The sequence below is a fragment of the Pseudophryne corroboree genome, chromosome 6 (assembly GCF_028390025.1).
Source record: "Pseudophryne corroboree isolate aPseCor3 chromosome 6, aPseCor3.hap2, whole genome shotgun sequence".
Taxonomy (NCBI): Eukaryota; Metazoa; Chordata; class Amphibia; order Anura; family Myobatrachidae; genus Pseudophryne; species Pseudophryne corroboree.
This window is the reverse complement of record NC_086449.1, coordinates 428,312,627-428,338,929: the sequence shown is the minus strand read 5'-3', so window position 1 is coordinate 428,338,929 and position 26,303 is coordinate 428,312,627. Positions and strand designations below refer to the sequence as shown.

General features: G+C 47.2%; 1 protein-coding gene across 11 annotated transcripts in view; it reads left to right on the top strand.

Moving 5' to 3' along the window:
* Positions 1-26,303, top strand: part of SRPK2 (SRSF protein kinase 2) — a 379,930-nt gene that overhangs the window by 114,357 nt on the left and 239,270 nt on the right. For 8 of the 11 annotated variants that reach the window (XR_010179379.1, XM_063927027.1, XM_063927032.1 and 5 more), the window contains exon 3: positions 3,347-3,430. The exons of 2 other annotated variants lie outside the window; for them this stretch is intronic. Coding sequence is in view for 7 of the 9 variants with exons in the window: in XM_063927027.1 (XP_063783097.1) it covers positions 3,347-3,430 (84 nt within the window). In the remaining 2 variants the exon portion in view is untranslated. Of the gene's footprint in view, positions 1-3,346; positions 3,431-26,303 lie in introns of those variants that run through there. One more of the 11 variants, XM_063927030.1, reaches the window with a different exon arrangement.

Sequence of the window (26,303 nt, the reverse complement as noted above, 5' to 3'; positions counted from 1 at the left end):
GGAAGGGGTATTATTCCACACTATATTGTGGTACTGAAGCCAAACGGCTCGGTGAGATCTAAAAGATTTGAACAATTACATACAAGGGTTCAAATCAAGATGGAGTCACTCAGAGCAGTGATAGCGAACCAGGACGATATGGTGTCACTGGATATCAGGGACGCTTACCTACAAGTCCAAATTTTGCCTTTCTCACCAAGGGTATCTCAGGTTCGTGGTACAGAACTGTCACTATCAGTTCAGACGCTGCCGTTTGGATTGTCCACGGCACCCCGGGTCTTTACCAAGGTAATGGCCGAAATGATGATTCTTCCTAAAAGAAATATGGACGCTTTCCTGATAAGGGCAAGGTCCAGAGAACAGTTGGCGGTCGGAGTAGCACTATCTCAAGTAGTTCTACGACAGCACGAGTGGATTCTAAATATTCCAAAATCGCAGCTTTTTCCGACGACACGTCTAATGTTCCTAGGGATGATTCTGGACACAGTCCAGAAAAGGATGTTTTCTCCCGGAGAAGAAAGCCAGGGAGTTATCCGAGCTAGTCAGGAACCTCCTAAAACCAGGAAAAGTATCAGTGCATCATTGCACAAAGGGTCCTGTGAAAAATGGTGGTTTCTTACAAAGCGATCCCGTTCGGTAGATTTCACGCAAGAACCTTTCAGTGGGATCTGCTGGGAAAATGGTCCGGATCGCATCTTCAGATGCATCAGCGGATAACCCTGTCTCCAAGGACAAGGGTGTTTTCTTCTGCGGTGGCTGCAGAGTGCTCATCTATGAAAGGGCCGCAGATTCGGCATTCAGGACTGGGTCCTGGTGACCACGGATGCCAGCCTGAGTGGCTGGGGAGCAGTCACACAAGGAAAACATTTCCAGGGAGTGTGATCAAGTCTGGAGACTTCTCTCCACATAAATATACTGGAGCTAAGGCCAATTTACAAGGCTCTAAGCTTAGCAAGACCTCTGCTTCAAGGTCAGCCGGTATTGATCCAGTGGGACAACATCACGGCAGTCGCCCACGAAAACAGGGCGGCACAAGAAGCAGGAGGGAAATGGCAGAAACTGCAAGGATTCTTCGCTGGGCGAAAAATCATGTGATAACACTCTCAGCAGTGTTAATTCCGGGAGTGGAAAACTGGGAAGCATACTTCCTCAGCATAACCTCCACCCGGGAGAGTGGGGACTTCAGCGGGAAGTCTTCCACATGATTGTAAACCGTTGGGAAAAACCAAAGGTGGACATGATGGCGTCCCGCCTGAACAAAAAACTAGACAGATATTGCGCCAGGTCAAGGGACCCTCAGGCAATAGCGGTGGACGCTCTGGTAACACTGTGGGTGTACCAGTCATGGTATGTGTTCCCTCCTATACATCTCATACCAAAAGTACTGAGAATCAAGGAGATGAGTAAGAACGATACTCGTGGTTCCGGATGGGTCAAGAAGGACTTGGTACCCGGAATTTCAAGAGATTCTCACGGAAGAACCGTGGCCTCTACCTTTAAGAAAGGACCTGCTCCAGCAGGGGCCTTGTCTGTTCCAAGACTTACCGCGGCTGCGTTTGACGGCATGGCAGTTGAACGCCGGATCCTGAAAGGGCATTCCAGATGAAGTCATCCCTACCCTGGTCGAAGCCAGGAAGGATGTAACCGCAAAACATTTTCACCGCAATTGGCGAAAATATGTTGCGTGGTGTGAGGCCAAGAAGGTCCCTACAGAGGAATTCCAACTGGGTCGTTTCCTACATTTCCTGAAAACAGGACTGTCTATGGGCCTAAAATTAGGGTCCATTAAGGTTCAAATTTCGACCCTGTCAAATTTATTCCAGAAAGAACTGGCTTCAGTGCCTGAAGTTCAGACGTTTGTAAAAGGGGTACTGCATATACAGCCTCCTTTTGTGCCCCCAGTGGCACCTTGGGATCTCAATGTTGTTTTGAGTTTCCTAAAGTCACATTGGTTTGATCCACTCACCACTGTGGACTTAAAATATTTCACATGGAAGGTGAAGATTCTATTAGCCCTGGCTTCAGCCAGGCGTGTGTCAGAATGGGCGGCTTTATCATATAAAAGCCCTTACTTAATTTTTCATTCTGACAGGGCAGAATTGAGGACTCGTCCTCAATTTCTCCTTAAGGTGTTTTCTGTTTTTCACATGAACCAACCTATTGTGGTACCTGCGGCTACTAGGGACTTGGAGGACTCCAAGTTACTTGACGTTGTCAGGGCCCTGAAAATATATGTTTCCAGGACGACTGGAGTCAGAAAATCTGACTCGCTGTTTAGCCTGTATGCACCCAACAAGATGGGTGCTCCTGCTTCTAAACAGACGATTGCTCGCTGGATTTGTAGTACAATTCAGCTTGCTCATTCTGTGGCAGGCTTGCCACAGACAAAATCAGAAAAAGCCCATTCCACAAGGAAGTGGGCTCATCTTGGGCGACTGCCTGAGGGGTCTCGGCTTTACAACTTTGCTGAGCATTTACTTGGTCAGGGGCAAACACGTTTGCTAAATTCTACAAATTTGATACCCTGGCTGAGGAGGACATGGAGTCTCTCATTCGGTGCTGCAGGGTCATCCGCACTCTCCCGCCCGTTTGGGAGCTTTGGTATAATCCCCATGGTCCTGACGGAGTCCCCAGCATCCACTTAGGACGTTAGAGAAAATAAGAATTTACTTACCGATAATTCTATTTCTCGTAGTCCGTAGTGGATGCTGGGCGCCCATCCCAAGTGCGGATTGTCTGCAATACTTGTACATAGTTATTGTTACAAAAAAATCGGGTTGTTATTGTTGTGAGCCGTCTGTTCAGAGGCTCCTACGTTTTGTCATACTGTTAACTGGGTTCAGATCACAAGTTGTACGGTGTGATTGGTGTGGCTGGTACGAGTCTTACCCGGGATTCAAGATCCTTCCTTATTGTGTACGCTCGTCCGGGCACAGTATCCTAACTGAGGCTTGGAGGAGGGTCATAGGGGGAGGAGCCAGTGCACACCACCTGATCCTAAAGCTTTATTTTTGTGCCCTGTCTCCTGCGGAGCCGCTAATCCCCCATGGTCCTGACGGAGTCCCCAGCATCCACTACGGACTACGAGAAATAGAATTATCGGTAAGTAAATTCTTATTTTTACTCCACACAAAAAAAATAGGGCTGTGGTCGCTGCTTGCATCTAATCTGAATTACAAAATCAGCCTCAACATTTAGAGTTTTATTGTATTATGATTTATCATTTTGAGTAACTACCTTTCATTTTGATTAGTGCAGATTAAAAGAGGTTAAAGTGAAAGAGTGGTTGTGTCATGAGCATCTGGGGTTTATTACAAATACATTGTGTTATTTTTCTTACCCTTAGGTTAAGTGTTTTTTATGCCTCCACCCTACAAGGAACGCAGGATAAATCTTGTACCAACATTTTCTTGGGTGAGGCTGTAAGCAGGTATGATGTTTGTATTGTGTGTATTTTCTTTTTATTTTGATTCTGTTTTAGGAAAAGTATGTAAGGATGTATTTGCGTTACTTTGGACCAGAGATATAGTGTCATGTTTAGTGTACGCAAAGTATTGATGTCTCTATACAGACTTCACCTCTTTGAAAAAAAAAAGCTCAGGAACCTATTTAGATTGATAGTTTATCTCTTGCCTGCTGTTTCAGCAGTATTAGAGAGCGATCTTCCAGTTATTGACACAATAGTTATAATCTACTTTATGGTTATTAGACGTACAGAGGACATCTGTCATGAGCATTCCTTCACCTGGCTGACCATTATCAAAATAGCACCAAATGTAGACCAAGATTAAAGCAAATTTTCTCTATCGTCCTAGTGGATGCTGGGGTTCCTGAAAGGACCATGGGGAATAGCGGCTCCGCAGGAGACCGGGCACAAAAGTAAAGCTTTTCCGATCAGGTGGTGTGCACTGGCTCCTCCCCCTATGACCCTCCTCCAGACTCCAGTTAGATTTTTGTGCCCGGCCGAGAAGGGTGCAATTCTAGGTGGCTCTCCTAAAGAGCTGCTTAGAGAAAGTTTAGCTTAGGTTTTTTATTTTACAGTGAGTCCTGCTGGCAACAGGATCACTGCAACGAGGGACTTAGGGGAGAAGAAGTGAACTCACCTGCGTGCAGGATGGATTGGCTTCTTGGCTACTGGACATCAGCTCCAGAGGGACGATCACAGGTACAGCCTGGATGGTCACCGGAGCCGCGCCGCCGGCCCCCTTGCAGATGCTGAAGTTAGAAGAGGTCCAGAATCGGCGGCTGAAGACTCTGACAGTCTTCTAAAGGTAGTGCACAGCACTGCAGCTGTGCGCCATTTTCCTCTCAGCACACTTCACACGCTGTCACTGAGGGTGCAGGGCGCTGGGGGGGGGCGCCCTGGGAGGCAAATGTAAACCAATATACTGGCTAAAAATACCTCACATATAGCCCCCAGAGGCTATATGGAGATATTTAACCCCTGCCAAACTTCACTAAAGAGCGGGAGACGAGCCCGCCGGAAAAGGGGCGGGGCCTATCTCCTCAGCACACAGCGCCATTTTTTCTCTCACAGAAAGGCTGGAGAGAAGGCTCCCAGGCTCTCCCCTGCACTGCACTACAGAAACAGGGTTTAAACAGAGAGGGGGGCACTAATTGGCGATATAAATATATATATAAAGATGCTATTAGGGAGAAACACTTATATAAGGTTGTCCCTATGTAATTATAGCGTTTTTTGGTGTGTGCTGGCAAACTCTCCCTCTGTCTCTCCAAAGGGCTAGTGGGGTCCTGTCCTCTGTCAGAGCATTCCAGGTGTGTGTGCTGTGTGTCGGTACGTGTGTGTCGACATGTATGAGGACGATGTTGGAGGAGGCGGAGAAATTGCCTGTAATGGTGATGTCACTCTCTAGGGAGTCGACACCGGAATGGATGGCTTATTTAGGGAATTACGTGAGAATGTCAACACGCTGCAAGGTCGGTTGACGACATGAGACGGCCGACAAACAATTAGTTCCGGTCCAGGCGTCTCAGAAACACCGTCAGGGGTTTTTAAAAAAACGCCCAATTACCTCAGTCGGTCGACACAGACACAGACACGGACACTGAATCCAGTGTCGACGGTGAATAAACAAACGTATTCCTCATTAGGGCCACACGTTAAGGGCAATGAAGGAGGTGTTACATATTTCTGATACTACAAGTACCACAAAAAAGGGTATTATGTGGGAGTGAAAAAACTACCTGTAGTTTTTCCTGAATCAGATAAAATAAAATGAAGTGTGTGATGATGCGTGGGTTTACCCCGATAGCAAATATTGGCGTTATACCCTTTCCCGCCAGAAGTTAGGGCGCGTTGGGAAACACCCCTTAGGGTGGATAAGGCGCTCACACGCTTATCAAGTGGCGTTACCGTCTCCAGATACGGCCGCCCTCAAGGAGCCAGCTGATAGGCAGCTGGAAAAATATCCTAAAAAGTATATACACACATACGGTGGTTATACTGCGACCAGCGATCGCCATCAGCCTGGAGATGCAGTGCTGGGTTGGCTTGGTCGAATTCCCTGACTAAAAATATTTTATTGATATAGAGCATTTAATAGGATGCATTCTATATATATGTATGCGAGATGCACAGAGGGATATTTGCACTCTGGCATCAAGATAAGTGCGTTGTCCATATCTCCCAGAAGATGTCATGGACACGACAGTGGTCAGGTGATACAGATCCCATACGGCACATGGAAGTATTGCCGTATAAAGGGAAGGAGTTATTTGGGGTCGGTCCATCGGACCTGGGGGCCACGGCTACAGCTGGGAAATCCAACCTTTTTACCCCAAGTTACATCTCAGCAGAAAAAGACACTGTCTTTTCAGCCTCAATCCTTCCGTTTCCCATGTGGGTAAGCGGGCAAAAGGCCAGTCATATCTGCCCAGACATAGAGGAAAGGGAAGTAGACTGCAGCAGGCAGCCCCTTCCCAGGAAAAGAAGCCCTCCACCGCGTCTGCCAAGTCCTCAGCGTGACGCTGGGGCCGTGCAAGCGGACTCAGGTGAGGTGGGGGGGTAGTCTCAAGAGTCTCAGCACGCAGTGGGATCACTCGCAAGTTGACCCCTAGATCGTACAAGTATTATCCCAGGGGTACAGATTGGAGAGTCGAGACATTTTTTCCTCGCAGGTTCCTGAAGCCTGCTTTACCAACGGCTCCCTCCGACAGGGAGGCAGTATTGGGAAAAAAATTCACAAGCTGTATTTCCAGCAGGTGATAATCAAAGTACCCCTCCTACAACAAGGAAAAGGGTATTAGTCTTCCACACTATATTGTGGTACTGAAGCCAGACGGCTTGGTGAGACATAGTCTAAATCTGAAATCTTTGAACACTTACATAAAAAGGTTCAAATCAAGATGGAGTCACTCAGAGCAGTGATAGAGAACCGGAAAAAAGGGGACTATATGGTGTCCCTGGACATCACGGATTACCTCCATGTCCAAATTTGCCCTTCTCAACAAGGGTACCTCTGGTTCGTGATACAGAACTGTCAATATCAGTTTCAGACGCTGCCGTTGAATTATCCACGGCACCCCGGGCCTTTACCAAGGTAATGGCCGAAAAGATGATTCTTAAAAGAAGAAAGGCATCTTAATTATCCCTTACTTGGACGATATCCTGAAAGGGGCAAGTTTCCAGAGAACAGTTGGAGGTCGGAAAAGAACTATCTAAAGTAGTTCTACGACAGCACGAGTGGATTCTAAATATTCCAAAAATCGCAGCTGTTTTCCGATGATACGTCTGCTGTTCCTAGGAATGATTCTGGGCATAGTCCAGAAAGAGGTATTTCTCCTGGAGGGGAAAGCCAGGGAGTTATCCGACCTAGTCAGAAACCTCCTAAAACCAGGCCAAGTATCAGTGCATCAATGCACAGGAGTCCTGGGAAAAATGGTGGCTTCTTACGAAGCGATTCCATTCGGCAGATCTCACGCAAAAACTTTTCAGGGGGATTTGCGGGACGAATGGTCCGGATCGCATCTTCAGATGCATCAGCGGATAACCCTGTCTCCAAGGACAAGGGTGTCTCTTCTGTGGGGGCTGCAGAGTGCTCATCGTCTAGAGGGCAGCACATTCAGCATTCAGGACTGTGTTCTGGTGACCACGGATGCCAGCCTGAGAGGCTGGGGAACAGTCACACAGGGAAGAAATTTCCAAGGAAGTGTGGTCAAGTCTGGAGATTTCTCTCCACATGAATATACTGGAGCTAAGGGCAATTTACGATGCTCTGAGCCTAGGAAGACCTCTGCTTCAAAGTCAACCGGTGCTGATCCAGTAGGACATCATCATGGCAGTCGCCCACGTAAACAGACGGGGCGGCACAAGAAGCAGGAGGGCAATGACAGCAAGGATTCTTCGCTGGGCGAAAAATCATGTGATAACACTGTCAGCAGTGTTCATTCCGGGAGTGGACAACTAGAATTCCACCCGGAAAAGTGGGAACTTCATCTGGAAGTTTCCACATGTTTGTAAACCGTTGGGAAAGACCAAAGGTGGTTATGATGGCGTCCCACATGAAGCGCCAGGTCTAGAGACCCTCAGGCAATAGCTGGGACGCTCTGGTAACACCGTGGGTGTACCAGTCGGTGTATGTGTTCCCTCCTCTGCCTTTCATACCCAGTGTAGGGAGAATGATAGGAAGGAGAGGAGTAAGAACTATACTCGTGGCTCCGGTTTGGCCAAGAAGAACTTGGTACCCGGAACTTCAAGAGATACTAGAAAGGATCTTGATTCAGCAAGAATCATGTCTGTTCCATGACTTACCGCAGCCGCGTTGACGGGTGAACGCCGGATCCTAAGGGAAAAAGGCATTCCGGAAGAGGTCATCCCTACCCTGGTCAGAGCCAGGAAGGAGGTGACTGCACAACATTATCACTGCTTAGGTGAAAATGTGTTCCATGGTGTGAGGCCAGGAAGGCTCCACGGAAGAATTTCAACTAGGTTAATTCCTACATTTCCTGCAAACAGGAGTGTATATGGGTCTCAAATTGGGGTCCATTAAGGTTCAAATTTCGACCGGTCGATTTTCTTCCAGAAAGAAATTGGCTTCAGTTCCTGAAGTCCAGAAGTTGTTAAGGGAGTACTGCATATACAACCCCCTTTTGATGTCTCCAGTGGCACTGGGCGTTCTCAACGTAGTTTGGGATTCCTAAAATCACATTGGTTTAAACAACTCAAATCTGTGGATTTGATATATCTCACATGGAAAGCGACCATGCTGTTGGTCCTGGCCTCGGCCAGGCGAGTGTCAGAATTGGCGGCTTTATCTCACAAAGCCATATCTGATTGTCCATTCGGACAGAGCAAAGCTGTGGACTCGTCCCCAGTTTCTCCCTAAGGTGGTGTCAGCGTTTCACCTGAACCAGCTTATTGTGGTACCTGCGGCTACTAGGGACTTGGAGGATTCCAAGTTGCTGGATGTTGTCAGGGCCCTGAAAATATAGTTTCCAGGTCGTCTGGAGTCAGGAAATCTGACTTGCTGTTTATCCTGTATGCACCCAACAAGCTGGGTGCTCCTGCTTCTAAGCAGACTATTGCTCGTTGGATTTGTAGTACAATTCAGCTTGCACATTCTGTGGCAGGCTTGCCACAGCAAAAAATATGTAAATGCCCGTTCCACAAGGAAGGTGGGCTCATCTTGGGCGGCTGCCCGAGGGGTCTCGGCATTACAACTCTGCCGAGCAGCTACGTGGTCGGGGGAGAACACGTTTGTAAAATTCTACAAATTTGATACCCTGGCAAAAAGAGGACCTGGAGTTCTCTCATTCGGTGCTGCAGAGTCATCCGCACTCTCCCGCCCGTTTGGGAGCTTTGGTATAATCCCCATGGTCCTTTCAGGAACCCCAGCATCCACTAGGACGATAGAGAAAATAAGAATTTACTTACCGATAATTCTATTTCTCGGAGTCCGTAGTGGATGCTGGGCGCCCATCCCAAGTGCGGATTATTCTGCAATACTTGTACATAGTTATTGTTACAAAAATCGGGTTATTGTTGTAGGAAGCCGTCTTTCAGAGGCTCCTTTTGTTATCATACTGTTAACTGGGTTTAGATCACAAGTTGTACGGTGTGATTGGTGTGGCTGGTATGAGTCTTACCCGGGATTCAAAATTCCTCCCTTATTGTGTACGCTCGTCCGGGCACAGTACCTAACTGGAGTCTGGAGGAGGGTCATAGGGGGAGGAGCCAGTGCACACCACCTGATCGGAAAAGCTTTACTTTTGTGCCCTGTCTCCTGCGGAGCCGCTATTCCCCATGGTCCTTTCAGGAACCCCAGCATCCACTACGGACTCCGAGAAATAGAATTATCGGTAAGTAAATTCTTATTTTTTAACGTAACTGCAGTTCGGCTATGGAAGACTGTTTCCTTACTGATATTCGCAAACGCTGGCCAGGAACGCCCCTACACCGCCCCCCTAATTGGGCTGGCAGAGGCTTGAGGGAAATGCGTGTGGTATTGTGGGTCCTGCGCAGACCCCAGAACATTGAAGATGCACGTTAACTGACGGATTATCTGAAATCTCAGAATAAGGGCCCATGTTCTGTGTACTTATTCATCATGCAGTTCCATCAAGGAGTCTCTAAATTTATTCTGCAGCAGGACAACAACCCCAAACATGAAGTCAATGTCATTAAGAACTATCTTCAGCATATCTTCAGAAGAACAAGGAGTCCTGGAAGTGATTCTATGGCCCCCACAGAGCCCTGATCTCAACATCATCGGCTCTGTCTGAGATTACATGAAGAGACTGAAGGATTTGATCAAACCTACATCCACAGAAGATATTTGGTTACTTCTCCAAGGTGATTGGAGCAACCTCCCTGCCGAGTTTCTTCAAACATTTTGTGCAAGTACACATAGAAGAATTGATGCTGTTTTGAAGGAGGTGGTGGTCACACCAAATTTTGATTGTATTTAGATTTCTCTTCTGTTCATTCACTTTGAATTTTGTTAATTGATAAAAAATAAACTATTAACACTTTATTTTTAGTTTATTGTTTTTAAAGCATTTGTACTTTGCAGTATTTTTTCCACACCTGCCTAAAACTTTTGCAACAGTACTGTAGGTCGACCGCAGCGCTACTAGTCTCCAGAAGTCGTCTCCCGCATCTAAATTCTTTAAACCACTCAAGCACAGTGGTTCAGGAATGTTCTTCCTACCCAAAAGCAGCTTGCAGCCGGTCAAAGCTCTCCTGCTGTCGCAGACCACTCAAGTAGTCGTTGAAGATCATGGTTTTCCTGTTTAGCTCCATAATGATTTTGTGAAGGAAGTGAATATGCCGACTACTTCCAGTGTGCAGTGCTGCTTATATACTATTCTGTGTCTTGACATTTCACAAGAACTTTAGTTAGAGATTGCAGTTCACATCCAGACAGTACTTTTAGGTAAGAATAACTGCATTTCCCCACTAACCTAGAAATGCAACCAGAAACTAACACTTTTTACCACTTGAATGAGAACATGGCTGTGTCATGTCTTCATTCAGTCCCCCCCAAAAAATTGATGTATTTTCAATCAGAAAGTAGCATTTTCTGCACGCTATCATCTATGAGTACTGATCTGTCTGGTTTATGCATAAACAGGCTTTTTAGAACCTTGGATTCACTTGGCGTTGAGACTCTTGGACTTAGAATTGTGGTTTTGGACTTGAGTGAGGAAAAACTTGCACTAGATGAGTGTGCTGATGCTTGGACTTGCTAGATGTTGCGGGGAACTCCAGAACTATTGGAATGAGACTCTCTGAGAGCCCTCAAGAGGGTCTTCCCGCAATAACAACCCCCTGCTGTTCCCTTAGTACTGGACATGTACACCGTTATTTAGGGGGCCACCTGGACTTAATACCTCCAGCAGTAGAAGCTCACCCAATAGTCTCAAGACCCCGATTTGTACTGAATAATGCTGAGAATGATGCACACAACTGCCGAAGTATTAGGTATGAGTTGGAAAATCCCCAGTCTAAGCAGGTGCAGAGGTATGTAAGATCCCAGCCGAGGAGCTGTGGTTGGCAGATGGTAACGCCTTACCGGACCAGGGATAAGCAGGCAGAGCAGAATATTGGACACTGACAGACAGGGTTCCCGGCAGAGTATCCACAGGACAATGACCAAAGACATACAGGGTTCAGTGGTCTACACAGCAAAGGTAAACTATAATCAAGCAGGCAGTGAGGGGGAAACAGTAATTCTCTAATGACGTGCACCTGCATTTCTGCACATCCACTAAATCTAAGCTGAGATTCGGAAGCTGTTTAACTTGCATTGCCTAGCAACCGGTAACTCCATCTACGCCCATCGTCCCGGTTCCACTTACCCGGCGGGCATTGCTCCTGCTGCGTCCCTGTTGCCAAGCGCCAGACGGGGAACTGTATGGCCATGCGGCTGGAAGAGAGGCAGCATCCAGGTCACCTGTCAACAACCCGGACCTGGGTCTAACACAGGCTGCCCAGCGGGCTGTAACACAGGCATATAACCTCACAACATATAATTTGCACTGTTTGGCCTCTTGTTTTGTGTCCTGACTCTTGCAAAGCATTGGGTTTTACATCCTGGCTCTTCTGATCGTGTTTAAAAGTGCAACCATCTCTGTCTTGCTAGTAAAAGCATTGCTCTTTTATATTTTGGGGATAAACACGATCAGAAGCGCTGGGTTTCATAAATAAACGCCTTGAAGTCTGGTAACGTATTGAAAAAATTATTTGGGTGAAATGTATCATTTTAAATAGTATTTTTTGATAGCTTATGATTGTTATCAGACAGTGATGTTGTAGTTATTTTTATAAGGAAGACATTGTGTATAAATTCTAAGAAGTTTTCATCCTGGAAAGACCAGCAGATCCCTTGTCCCAATCAGTAGATAACTAATTTATCAATGAATAAAATATTGGGGGCAATTCCAAGTTGATCACAGCAGGAATTTTGTTAGCAGTTGGGCAAAACCATGTGCACTGCAGGGGAGGCAGATTTAACATGTGCAGAGAGAGTTAGATTTGGGTGTGGTGTGTTCAATCTGCAATCTAATTTGCAGTGTAAAAATAAAGCAGCCAGTATTTACCCTGCACAGAAACAAAATAACCCACCCAAATCTAACTCTTTCTGCACATGTTATATCTGCCTCCACTGCAGTGCACATGGTTTTGCCCAACTGCTAACAAAATTCCTGCTGCGATCAACTTGGAATTACCCCCATTGTCCAGTGTGTTAACAGTCTAACATTGAAATAAAACCTATTTAATTTAAGGTGGAAAACCTAAGAAACTAATTGGCTGATTCAGAGCTGTTGGGATTTTCTCTAACGTCCTAGTGGATGCTGGGGACTCCGTAAGGACCATGGGGAATAGACTGGCTCCGCAGGAGACATGGGCATTTTAAGAAAGAATTTAGATTCTGGTGTGCTCTGGCTCCTCACTCTATGTCCCTCCTCCAGACCTCAGTTTGAATCTGTGCCCGGACGAGCTGGGTGCTGTTTAGTGAGCTCTCCTGAGCTTGCTATAAGAAAGTATTTTGTTAGGTTTTTTTTATTTTCAGGGCGCTCTGCTGGCAACAGACTCCCTGCATCGTGGGACTGAGAGGAGAGAAGCAGCCCTACTCTCTGCAGATAGGTCCTGCTTCTTAGGCTACTGGACACCATTAGCTCCAGAGGGATCGTACACAGGATCTCACCCTCGTCGTCCGATCCCGGAGCCGCGCCGCCGTCCCCCTCGCAGAGCCGGAAGACAGAAGCCGAGTGAAAGAAGCAAGAAGACTTCGAAATCGGCGGCAGAAGACTCCAGTCTTCACTGAGGTAGCGCACAGCACTGCAGCTGTGCGCCATTGCTCCCACACTACACCCACATACTCCGGTCACTGTAAGGGTGCAGGGCGCAGGGGGGAGCGCCCTGGGCAGCAATTAGAGACCTCTTTGGCAAAAGTTTGCATGTATACAGTTTGGCACTGTATATATGTATGAGCCCCCGCCAAAAAGTTGTACATGAAAGCGGGACAGAAGCCCGCCGTCGAGGGGGCGGGGCTTCTTCCTCAGCACTCACCAGCGCCATGTTTTTTCTCCACAGCACCGCTGAGAGGAAGCTCCCCAGCCTCTCCCCTGCAGTTACACGGTAGAAGAGGGTAAAAAGAGAGGGGGAGCGCACATAATTAGGCGCAAAAATCTATATAAACAGCAGCTACTGGGTTAACATTAAGTTACTATGTTATTCCTGGGTTAATAGCGCTGGGGTGTGTGCTGGCATACTCTCTCTCTGTCTCTCCAAAGGGCCTTATGGGGGAATTGTCTTCAGATGAGCATTCCCTGAGTGTGTGGTGTGTCGGTACGTGTGTCGACATGTCTGAGGTAAAAGGCTCCCCTAAGGAGGCGATGGAGCAAATATGTGTGTGAGAGGGTGTCTCCGTCGACAACGCCGACACCTGTTTGGATATGTGTAATTAAGTGCTAAGGTGAATTTATTGCACAAAAGATTAGAGAACAGACAGGGAATCTACCCATGTCTGTCCCTATGTCGCAGAGACCTTCAGAGTCTCTCAATGATCACTATCCAAAATAATAGACACTGATATCAACACGGAGTCTGACTCCAGTGTCGACTACGATGATACAAAGTTACAGCCAAAATGGCAGAAAAGTATTCAATATATGATTATTGTAATAAAAGATGATTTGCATATCACTGATGACTCATCTGTCCCTGACACAAGGGTACACATGTTTAAGGGGAAGAAAGCTGAGGTAAATTTCCCTCCTCTCATGATGAAAAAGAGCGGGAATCTCCAGACAAGAGACTGCAGTTTTCTCAAAGAATTCTCAGGGAGTATCCTTTCCCCACTAGGGCCAGGATACGATTGGAATCTTCCCCTAGGGTGTCACGTTTGCCCAAAAGGTAGCCCTGACGTAACAGCTATTCTCAGGGATCCTGCAGATAGCGTGCACATTCTGGTACAGTACTCAGACCGGCGATTGTGTCGGCATGGGTTTATAGCGCTGTGGCAGCGTTGGCAGGTACCTTATCAGCAGAGATTGAGACCCTAGTATGTATGTGTGTGTGTGTGTGTATGTATGTGTATATATATATATATATATATATATATATATATATATAGATATATATATATATAGAGATATATAGTGTTCACTCTAGGCTGTTTTAGCAGGGCGCCGCGCCCTGCCCGTTTTTTAACAGGCAAAACCCGCCCTGCCCCTTTTGCGGCGCCCTGCTAGAACAGCCGCCCGCTCCCTGCCCTCCCGGCGTGTATAGATGCCGTGCGCATGCGCGCGGGCCACCATTCACGCATTGGGAGAGGGCTGGGGGAAGCCCAGCACCGACGGAGGTGCTGGGCACGCCCCCAACAGTGACGTCGCCGGCCACAGACGCTCTCTATAGTAGCGTCTGTGGGCCGCACCGCCCCCTAAAATGACGGAGGCGTGGCCGCGCCCCCTAATTTGCGTGGCCGCGCCCCCATTTCGGACGCTCGCACATGTGCCCCTGGAGTCCGGCGCCCTGCCCCTTTTCACTCCTAGAGTGAACACTAGATATATATATAGATATATATATATATATATATATATAGAGATATATATATATATATATATATATATATAGAGATATATAGAGATATATATATATATATATATGTATATATATTAAAGATGCTGTCTTAAGAGATATATATGTATATATATATATATATATATATATATATATAAAACATGCCCAAAGAGACATGAGTCTACTGGGTCCTAGAGCTAGAGTCGAAGCTATGTCGATTTCTGCTTGACGTGTCCTGTAGAATATGCAATGGACAGATGATGCCTACTTAAGAGGCATATGGAAGGCTGAGGATTGTGTGGAGAAGGGTTCTCGGACCTGGTCTCCACAGCTATAGCTGGTAATTCTGATATTTTGCCTTATATTCCTGCACAGCTTAGGAAAGCACGACATTATCAAATGCAGCCTTTCGAACAAAGAAACAAGAAAGTCCGAGGCGGGGGCAGAGGAAAGAAGCTACACAACACAGCTAGTTCCCAGGAACAGAAGTCCTCCCCGGCCTCTACAAAATCCACCGCATGTCGCTGGGGCTCCACAGGCGGAGCTAGGCCCGGTGGGGGCACGCCTTCGTAAGTTCAGCCACAAGTGGGTTCACTCCCTGTTGGATCCCTGGGCAATAGATATTGTGTCTCAGGGATACAAGCTGGACTTTGAGGAGATGCCCCCTAACCGACGGCCCTGCCGGCTTCCCCCCACGAGAGGGAAACATGTTAACTGCAATTCACAAATTGTATCTTCAACAGGTGGTGGTCAAGGTTCCCCTCCTTCAACAAGGAGGGGGTTATTATTCGACCATGTTGTAGTCCCGAAACCGGACGGTTCGGTCAGACCCATATTGAATTTAAAATCCCTGAACATATACCTGAAAAGGTTCAAGTTCAAGATGGAATCGCTAAGAGCGGTCATTGCAAGCCTGAAAGGGGGAGATTTTATGGTGACTCGGGACATAAAGGATGCATACTTTCATGTCCCCATTTATCCACCTCATCAGGCGTACCTCAGAATTGCGGTACGGGATTGTCATTACCAATTTCAGACGTTGCCGTTTGGTCTCTCCACGGCCCCGAGAATATTCACCAAGGTAATGGCGGAAATGATGGTGCTCCTGCGGAAGCAAGGTGTCACTATTATCACGTACTTGGACGATCTCCTCATAAAAGCGAGATCAAGAGAGCAGTTGCTGAACAGCGTATCACTTTCTCTGGAAGTGTAACGGCAACACGGCTGTATTCTATATATTCCAAAGTCGCAGTTGGTTCCTACAGCTCATCTGCCTATCCTAGGCATGATCCTAGACACAGACCAGAAAAGGGTTTATCTCCCGATAGAGAGAGCTCAGGAGCTCGTGACACTGGTCAGGAATCTATTAAAACCAAAACAGGTGTCAGTGCATCACTGCACTCGAGTCCTGGGAAGGATGGTGGCATCATACGAGGCCATTCCCTTCGGCAGGTTCCATGCGAGGACCTTCCAATGGGACTTACTGGACAAGTGGTCCAGATCACATCTTCAGATGCATCGGTTAAAATCCCTATCCCCCAGGGCCAGGGTGTCTCTCCTGTGGTGGCTGCAGAGTGCTCACCTTCTCGAAGGTAGCAGATTCGGCATTCAGGACTGGGTCCTGGTGACCACGGATGCAAGCCTCCGAGGGTGGGGGGCAGTCACACAGGGAAGAAATTTCCAAGGGCTGTGGTCAAGTCAGGAGACTTGCCTTCACATCAGCATCCTGGAACTAAGGGCCATATACAACGCCCTACGTCAAGCGGAGTCCCTGCTTCGCGACCAACCGGTTCTGATTCAGTCAGACAACATCACCGCAGTGGCTCATGTAAACCGCCAAGGCGGCACAAGGAGCAGGGTGGCGATGGTAGAAGCCACCAGAATTCTTCGCTGGGCGGAGAATCACGTAAGCGCACTGTCAGCAGTGTTCATTCCGGGAGTGGACAACTGGGAAGCAGACTTCCTCAGCAGGCACGACCTCCACCCGGGAGAGTGGGGACTTCATCAAGAAGTCTTCACGCAGATTGCAAGTCGGTGGGAACTGCCACAGGTGGACATGATGGCATCCCGCCTCAACAAAAAGCTGCAGAGATATTGCGCCAGGTCAAGAGACCCTCAGGCGATAGCTGTGGATGCACTGGTGACACCGTGGGTGTTCCCGTCGGTCTATGTATTTCCTCCTCTTCCTCTCATACCCAAGGTGCTGAGAATCATAAGGAATAGAGGAGTGAGAACAATACTCATTGTTCCGGATTGGCCAAGAAGGACTTGGTATCCAGATCTGCAAGAAATGCTCACAGAGGACCCGTGGCCTCTGCCTCTAGGACAGGACTTGTGCAACAGGGGCCCTGTCTGTTCCAAGACTTACCGCGGCTGCGTTTGACGGCATGGCGGTTGAACGCCGGATCCTAACAGAAAAAGGCAATCCGGATGAGGTCATTCCTACGCTGATAGAGGCTAGGAAGGATGTGACGGCTCAACATTATCACCGTATATGGCGAAAATATGTGGCTTGGTGTGAGGCCAGGAATGCCCCTACGGAGGAATTCCAGCTGGGCCTTTTCCTTCACTTCCTACAGTCAGGAGTGACTTTGGGCCTTAAATTGGGTTCCATTAAGGTTCAGATTTCGGCCTTATCCATTTTCTTTCAAAAAGAACTGGCTTCTCTGCCTGAAGTTTAGACGTTTGTAAAGGGAGTGCTGCATATTCAGCCCCCTTTTGTGCCTCCAGTGGCACCTTGGAATCTTAACGTGGTGTTGAGTTTCCTGAAATCACACTGGTTTGAACCACTCAAAACGATGGAAGTAAAATATCTCACGTGGAAGGTGGTCATGCTATTAGCCTTGGCTTCGGCTAGGCGTGTGTCAGAATTGGCGGCTTTGTCACATAAAAGCCCTTATCTGGTTTTCCATGCGGATAGAGCAGAATTGCGGACCCGCCCACAATTTCTGCCGAAAGTGGTTTCATCCTTTCATATAAACCAACCTATTGTGGTGCCTGTGGCTACTACGGACTTGGAGGATTCCGAGTCACTGGATGTAGTCGGGGCTTTGAAGGTTTATGTAGCCAGAACGGCTAAGGTCAGGAAAACAGAATCTTTGTTTATCATGTATGCTTCCAACAAGCTTGGGGCGCCTGCTTCAAAGCAAACTCTTGCTCGCTGGATCTGTAACACGATTCAGCAGGCTCATTCTGCGGCTGGGTTGCCACTGCCTAAATCAGTTAAGGCCCATTCCACAAGGAAGGTGGGCTCTTCTTGGGCGGCTGCCCGAGGGGTCTCTGCATTACAGCTTTGCCGAGCGGCTACTTGGTCAGGTTCAAACACCTTTGCAAAGTTCTACAAGTTGCCCGTTTGGGAGCTTTGGTATAATCCCCATGGTCCTTACGGAGTCCCCAGCATCCACTAGGACGTTAGAGAAAATAAGATTTTACTTACCGGTAAATCTATTTCTCGTAGTCCGTAGTGGATGCTGGGCGCCCGTCCCAAGTGCTGACTTCTTCTGCAATGCTTGTATATAGGGGGTAATTCCAAGTTGATCGCAGCAGGAATTTAGTTAGCAACTGGGCAAAACCATGTGCACTGCAGGGGAGGCAGATATAACATGTGCAGAGAGAGTTAGATTTGGGTGTGGTGTGTTCAATCTGCAATCTAATTTGCAGTGTAAAAATAAAGCAGCCAGTATTTACCCTGCACAGAAATAAAATAACCCACCCAAATCTAACTCTCTCTGCACATGTTATATCTGCCTCCCCTGCAGTGCACATGGTTTTGCCCAGTTGCTAACTAAATTCCTGCTGCGATCAACTTGGAATTACCCCCACAGTTATTGCTTAAATAAGGTTTATGTTATAGTTGCATCAGAGTTTATCTGATGCTCTGTGATTGTTCATACTGTTAACTGGGTAAAGTTATCACAAGTTATACGGTGTGATTGGTGTGGCTGGTATGAGTCTTACCCTGGATTCCCAAAATCCTTTCCTTGTACTGTCAGCTCTTCCGGGCACAGTTTCTCTGAGGTCTGGAGGAGGGACCTAGAGGGAGGAGCCAGAGCACACCAGAATCTAAATTCTTTCTTAAAGTGCCCATGTCTCCTGCGGAGCCCGTCTATTCCCCATGGTCCTTACGGAGTCCCCAGCATCCACTACGGACTACGAGAAATAGATTTACCGGTAACTAAAATCTTCTTTTTTTTCATGCTGTTGTGATTTTTATGCAGTTGGGCAATGTATTAAGGATTGCGCCTGTATCAGAGATGCAGTGTGCATGTGCCTTGATAAAACGGCAACAGAAGTCGCAGCATGATAGACATGCAGCCATTTATGAGTGGAGATAGGGAGTGCAGTACAAAATGGAGGCATGCCGCCTCCGTTATGTAGAAGTGCTGAAGCCAGCGCATCTTCCAACATTCTGAGTAACCTTAGGATTACTCTGAGATCCGAAGCTGCAACTGATGATTACATTGTTTTTCACATGAGTGAAAAATGGTCATCTATAGGGGATGCAGTTAATTTGCCAACGTCGGAATCCCGTCAGGCGGCGAAATGCCGCCGGTTGGAAATCCGACCAAAGCCCCAAGTTCGCACTCGGGTGGTGGTCCACGCCACCACCCAATGGGGAATATAATAGTTTGCCACTGGGCCCAAAGCGTGGCGCTGTGGGATTCCGGCGCTGGTCTCCTGACCGCTGATATTACATACCAGACCCATATATAGTATAGTCCAATACAAAGAAACTGTAATTTTAGTCTTTGCCAGTAGAAAGCTGCCATGATACTAGAAACGAATAGGTGGTACTTAATCACATATCCAAGCTACAAAGCCTATGATAACATAATGGCAAAATATTGCTATGATGCTTTTTACATCGTTACTGGACTGAATTGGAGTGTCTTGGTACTATATGTGGAATTGACTAGTATATACACAATCTAAATTACATAGTCAGCATTATGTTTAGAGGATCATTTCAGGCTGAAGCAAGATAGATGGTAACATTTTACAGAAATTATATATGCAGATGCAATGATAAAATGCTTTACGATGAATACATTGCCAGTAAATGAGAAGTCTATAGGCTGATCTGTTTCTACATTAAAGACATGCAAGTAACAACTGAAGACTAAGCATTTCAGTGACTCACTGATGAAGTAGGGCACAAACACGACATGCACAAACATGAAAGATGGATGGGAGATTCCTAGCAGGCACAAAATAGACATGTAAATTTTTCAAGGATAAAAAGATATTTTAAAAATGTAATCATAGAATTAAAAGGAATGTACACCGGATATATCCCACGTTGCGTCACATCATAGTGGAGAAAATACAGACATTATAACTTTAATGGACACTTACCCTCGAAAAACATACACCAGTTTATATGGATTGTATTATTCATGCAAGACAATGGGTGTGACAGCAGACCCCCAGGGAAATGCAGACACCTGCAGAAAGTGAACAATCTGCCTGAAATCTGAATTTATTTATTTTCTATTAAGTGTCATTGAAAATACTGATTTATGAGGAAAAAAAGGTTACTAATTGTATTAGGAGATTCCTTTTTCCCACAGTTCTTCCTGCATAACCCAAAATCCCATTACGCTAACTTACTTGTTTGTAGCCAAAACAAATGAGCATATAAATGTGGCTGGGTTATTCCATGAGAAGGTAAACTTGACCATTGTTTTTTCAGAATCATTATCAATTTTCGGTTTTTAATTATTTTGTTATTAAAAACCTCAAATTGTATGTTCTATGAAAGAAAAATTTTGCCGCACTATTTACTGTCTTAAATCATGATAGAAATGCATATGTTGGTAGCTGTCTACTGAAGAAGTTTTGTTTCCACTGTTTCCACTTTCTCTAACGTCCTAAGTGGATGCTGGGGACTCCGTAAGGACCATGGGGAATAGCGGCTCCGCAGGAGACTGGGCACATCTAAAGAAAGCTTTAGGACTAACTGGTGTGCACTGGCTCCTCCCCCTATGACCCTCCTCCAAGCCTCAGTTAGATTTCTGTGCCCGACGAGAAGGGTGCACACTAGGGGCTCTCCTGAGCTTCTTAGTGAAAGTTTTAGATTGGCCAAGAAGGACTTGGTAACCGGAACTTCAAGAGAGGCTCACGGAGGATCCGTGGCCTCTACCTCTAAGAAGGGACCTGCTCCAGCAAGGACCCTGTCTGTTCCAAGACTTACCGCGGCTGCGTTTGACGGCATGGCGGTTGAACACCGGATCCTGAAGGAAAAAAGGCATTCCGGATGAAGTCATCCCTATCCTGATCAAAGCCAGGAAGGATGTAACCGCAAAAACATTATCACCGCAATTGGCGAAAATATGTTGCGTAGTGCGAGGCCAGTAGGGCCCGACGGAGGAAATTCAACTGGGTCGATTCCTACATTTCCTGCAAACAGGAGAGTCTATGGGCCTGAAATTGGGGTCCATTAAGGTTCAGATTTCGGCCCTGTCAATTTTCTTCCAAAAAAGAACTAGCTTCAGTCCCTGAAGTTTAGACGTTTGTAAAAGGGGTACTGCATATACAGCCTCCTTTTGTGCCTCCAGTGGCAATTTGGGATCTCAATGTAGTTTGGGTTCCAAAAGTCACATTGGTTTGAACCACTTAAATCTGTGGAGTTAAAATATCTCACATGGAAAGTGGTCATGCTGTTGGCCCTGGCCTGGGCCAGGCGCGTGTCAGAATTGGCAGCTTTATCCTGTAAAAGCCCTTATCTGATTTTCTATTCGGACAGGGGGAATTGAGTACTCGTCCTCAGTTTCTCCCTAAGGTGGTTCCAGCGTTTTCACCTGAACCAACCTATTGTGGTGCCTGCGGCTACTAGGGACTTGGAGGAATCCAAGTTGCTGGATGTTGTCAGGGCCCTGAAAATATGTTTCCAGGACGGCTGGAGTCAGGAAATCTGACTCGCTGTTTATCCTGTATGCACCCAACATGCTGGGTGCTCCTGCTTCTAAGCAGACTATTGCTCGTTGGATTTGTAGTACAATTCAGCTTGCACATTCTGTGGCAGGCCTGCCACAGCTAAAATCTGTAAAAGCCCGTTCCACAAGGAAAGTGGGCTCATCTTGGGCGGCTGCCCGAGGGGTCTCGGCTTTACAACTTTGCCGAGCAGCTACTTGGTCAGGGGCAAACATGTTTGCTAATTTCTACAAATTTGATACCCTGGCTGAGGAGGACCTGGAGTTCTCTCATTCGGTGCTGCAGAGTCATCCGCACTCTCCCGCCCGTTTGGGAGCTTTGGTATAATCCCCATGGTCCTTACGGAGTCCCCAGCATCCACTTAGGACGTTAGAGAAAATAAGAATTTACTTACCGATAATTCTATTTCTCATAGTCCGTAGTGGATGCTGGGCGCCCATCCCAAGTGCGGATTGTCTGCAATACTTGTACATAGTTATTGTTACAAAAATCGGGTTATTATTGTTGGGAGCCATCTTTTCAGAGGCTCCTCTGTTATCATACTGTTAACTGGGTTCAGATCACAGGTTATACGGTGTGATTGGTGTGGCTGGTATGAGTCTTACCCGGGATTCAAAATCCTTCCTTATTGTGTACGCTCGTCCGGGCACAGTATCCTAACTGAGGCTTGGAGGAGGGTCATAGGGGGAGGAGCCAGTGCACACCAGTTAGTCCTAAAGCTTTCTTTAGATGTGCCCAGTCTCCTGCGGAGCCGCTATTCCCCATGGTCCTTACGGAGTCCCCAGCATCCACTACGGACTATGAGAAATAGAATTATCGGTAAGTAAATTCTTATTATTACATGTGCATCAGCTGTTAAATGTTCTATAAGTTCTTAGTGAGTCTTGATGCTATTGATAGTGTTCACTATTAAAGAGTCAGCTAAGAATTTGTTTGAAAAAGTAAGTTTATGTATAGTATTTAACTTGGGGGGGGGGGGGGGGGGGGAGAGTGCTTTAATTGTCCTGTCCGTGACAAAAAACATACAAAAGTTTTAGTAGTGAGATAATGGTTCTGAGGTTATGGTTGGTAAGAAGTAAGCATTTGCTTAAGCTCATTACCTCTAACTTTCTCTGACGTCCTAGTGGATGCTGGGTACTCCGTAAGGACCATGGGGTATAGACGGGCTCCGCAGGAGACTGGGCACTCTTAAAAGAAAGATTAGGTACTATATCTGGTGTGCACTGGCTCCTCCCTCTATGCCCCTCCTCCAGACCTTAGTTAGTATCTGTGCCCGGCCAGAGCTGGATGCACCCTAGGGGCTCTCCTGAGCTTCCTAGAAAAGAAAGTATTTGTTAGGTTTTTTATTTTCAGTGAGATCTGCTGGCAACAGACTCACTGCTACGTGGGACTGAGGGGAGAGAGAAGCGAACCTACCTGCTTGCAGCTAGCTTGGGCTTCTAAGGCTACTGGACACCATTAGCTCCAGAGGGATCGAACACAGGCCCAGTCCTCGGTCGTCCGGAGCCGCGCCGCCGTCCCCCTTGCAGAGCCAGAAGAACGAAGAGAAGTTGAAAATCGGCGGCTGAAGACTCCGGTCTTCATTAAGGTAGCGCACAGCACTGCAGCTGTGCGCCATTGCTCCCTTAGCACACCACACACTCCGGTCACTGATGGGTGCAGGGCGCTGGGGGGGGGCGCCCTGGGCAGCAATTAGATTACCTTACTTGGCGAAAAGCACATAATACAGTCTGATAAACTGTATATGTGCATTAACCCCCGCCATTAAAGTACATAAAAGGACAGAAGCCCGCCGCTGAGGGGGCCGGGCCTTCTTCCTCAGCACACCGGCGCCATTTTCTCTTCACAGCTCAGCTGGAAGGAAGCTCCCCAGGCTTTCCCCTGCAGTATCCTGGTACACAAAGGGTAAAAAAGAGGGGGGGGGGGGGCACATAAATTTAGGCGCAAAACTGTGTATATAAGCTGCTATAGGGGAAAAATCACTCAGTATAGTGTACATCCCTGTATTATATAGCGCTGTGGTGTGTGCTGGCATACTCTCTCTCTGTCTCTCCAAAGGGCCTGGTGGGGGAACTGTCTTCAAATAGAGCATCCCCTGTGTGTGTGGTGTGTCGGTATGCGTGTGTCGACATGTCTGAGGTAAAAGGCTCCTCTAAGGAGGTGATAGAGCGGATAAGTGTGTGGGAGGGTGTCTCCGTCAACAACGCCGACACCTGTTTGGATATGTGTAAGTGCTGAGGTAAAATTATTGCACAAAAGGTTAGGGAACAGAAAGGAAATCTACCCTGGTCTGTCCCTATGTCACAGAGTCCTTCAGAGTCTCTCTATGTTCACTATCCAAAATAACAAAGTATCGACACGGAGTTTAACTCCACTGTCGACTACGATAATGCAAAGTTACAGCCAAGAGAGCTAAAAGATATTCAATATATGATTATTGGAATAAAAGATGATTTGCATATCACTGATGACTCATCTGTCCCTGACACGAGAGTACACATGTTAAGGGGAAGAATGCTGAGGTAAATGTCCCTCCTCTCATGAGGAAAAAGAGCGGGGGAATCTCCAGACAAGAGACGGCAGCTTCCCACAAGAGAATTCTCAGGCTGTATCCTTTCCCCACTAGGGCCAGGATGTGTTGAGAATCTTCCCCTTGGGTGTCCTGTTTGCACTAGCTATTCTCAGGGATCCTGCAGATAGCGTGCACATTCTAGTATACTACCCAGACCGGCGATTGTGTCGGCGTGGGTTTATAGCGCTGTGGCAGCGTGGACAGGTACTTTATCAGCAGAGATTGAGACCCTAGTATGCATATAAATATTTTAAGATGCTGTCTTAAGTGATAGATATATAATTATAAAGCATGCCCAAAGGGACATGATTATACTGGGTCCTAGAGACAAAACCTATGTCGATTTCTGCTTGACGTGTCCTGTAGAATATACATTGGACAGATGATGCCGACTTAAGAGGCATATGGAAGGCTGAGGATTGTGTGGAGAAAGGTTCTCGGGCCTGGTCTCCACAGCTATAGCTGGTAATTATGATATTTTGCCTTATATTCCTGCACAGCCTAGGAAAGCACGACATTATTAAATGCAGCTTTTCGAATAAAGAAACAAGAAAGTCTGAGGTGCGTCCTTTCTTGTCAGAGCCGGGGGCAGAGGAAAGAAGCTGTACAACACAGCTAGTCCCCAGGAATAGAAGTCCTCCCCGGCCTCTACAAAAATCCACCGCATGTCGCTGGGGCTCCACATGCGGAGCTAGGCCCGGTGGGGACACGCCTTCGTAAGTTCAGCCACAAGTGGGTTCACTCCCTGTTCGATCCCTGGCCAATAGAAATTGTATTGCAGGGATACAGGCTGGACTGTGAGAAGATGCCCCCTCACCGAGGACCCGGCGGGCTTCCCCCCAAGAGAGGGAGCCAGTGTTAACTGCAATTCGTAAATTGTATCTTCAACAGGTGGTGGTCAAGGGTCCCCTCTTTCAACAAGAGTGGGTTATTATTCAACCATGTTATAATCCCGAAACCAGACGGTTCGGTTAGACCCATATTGAATTAAAATTCCTGAACATATACCTGAAAAGGTTCAGGTTCAAGATGGAATCGCTAAGAGCGGTCATTGCAAGCCTGAAATGAATCGGGACATAAGGGATGCATACCTTCGTGTCCCCATTTATCCACCTCATCAGGTGTACCTCAGAATTGCGGTACGGGATTGTCATTACCAATTTCACCAAGGTAATGGCGGATATGATGGTGCTCCTGCGGAAGCAAGGTGTCACTATTATCACATACTTGGATGATCTCCTCATAAAAGCGAGATCAAGAGAGCAGTTTGCTGGACAGCGTATCACCTTCTCTGGAAGTGAAACGACAACACGACTGGATTCTATATATTCCGAAGTCGCAGTTGGTTCCTACAGCTCATCTGCCTCGCCTAGGCATGATCCTAGACACAGACCAGAAGAGGGTTTATCTCCCGATAGAGAGAGCTCAGGAGCTCATGACACTGGTCAGGAATCCATTGAAAACCAAAACAGGTGTCAGTGCATCACTGCACTCGAGTCCTGGGAAGGATGATGGCATCATACGAGGCCATCCCCTTCGGCTGGTTCCATGCAAGGACAATGGAACTTACTGGACAAGTGGTCCGGATCACATCTTCAGATGCATCGGTTAATCACCCTATCCCCCAGGGCCAGGGTGTCTCTCCTGTGGTGGCTGCGGAGTGCTCACCTTCTCGAGGGCCGCAGATTCGGCATTCAGGACTAGGTCCTGGTGACCACGGATGCAAGCCTCCGAGGGTGGGGGGCAGTTACACAGGGAAGAAAATTCCAAGGTTTGTGGTCAAGCCAACAGACTTGCCTTCACATCAATATCCTGGAACTAAGGGCCAAATGCAACGCCCTAAGTCAAGCGGAGTTCCTGCTTCGCGACCAACCGGTTCTGATCCAGTCAAGACCGCAGGGGCTCATGTAAACCGCCAGGGCGGCACAAGGAGCAGGGTGGCGAGGGTAGAAGCCACCAGAATTCTTCGCTGGGTGGAGAATCAAGTAAGCGCACTGTCAGCAGTGTTCATTCCGGGAGTGGACACGACCTCCACCCGGGAAAGTGGTGACTTCATCAGGAAGTCTTCACGCAGTTTTGCAAATTAATGGAAACTGCCTCAGGTGGACTACATGGCGTCCCACCTCAATAAAAAGATAAAAAAGGTTTTACGCTGGGTCAAGGGACTCTCAGGCGATAGCTGTGGTCGCACTAGTAACACAGTGGGTGTTCCAGTCGGTCTATATATTCCCTCCTCTTCCTCTCAGACCCAAG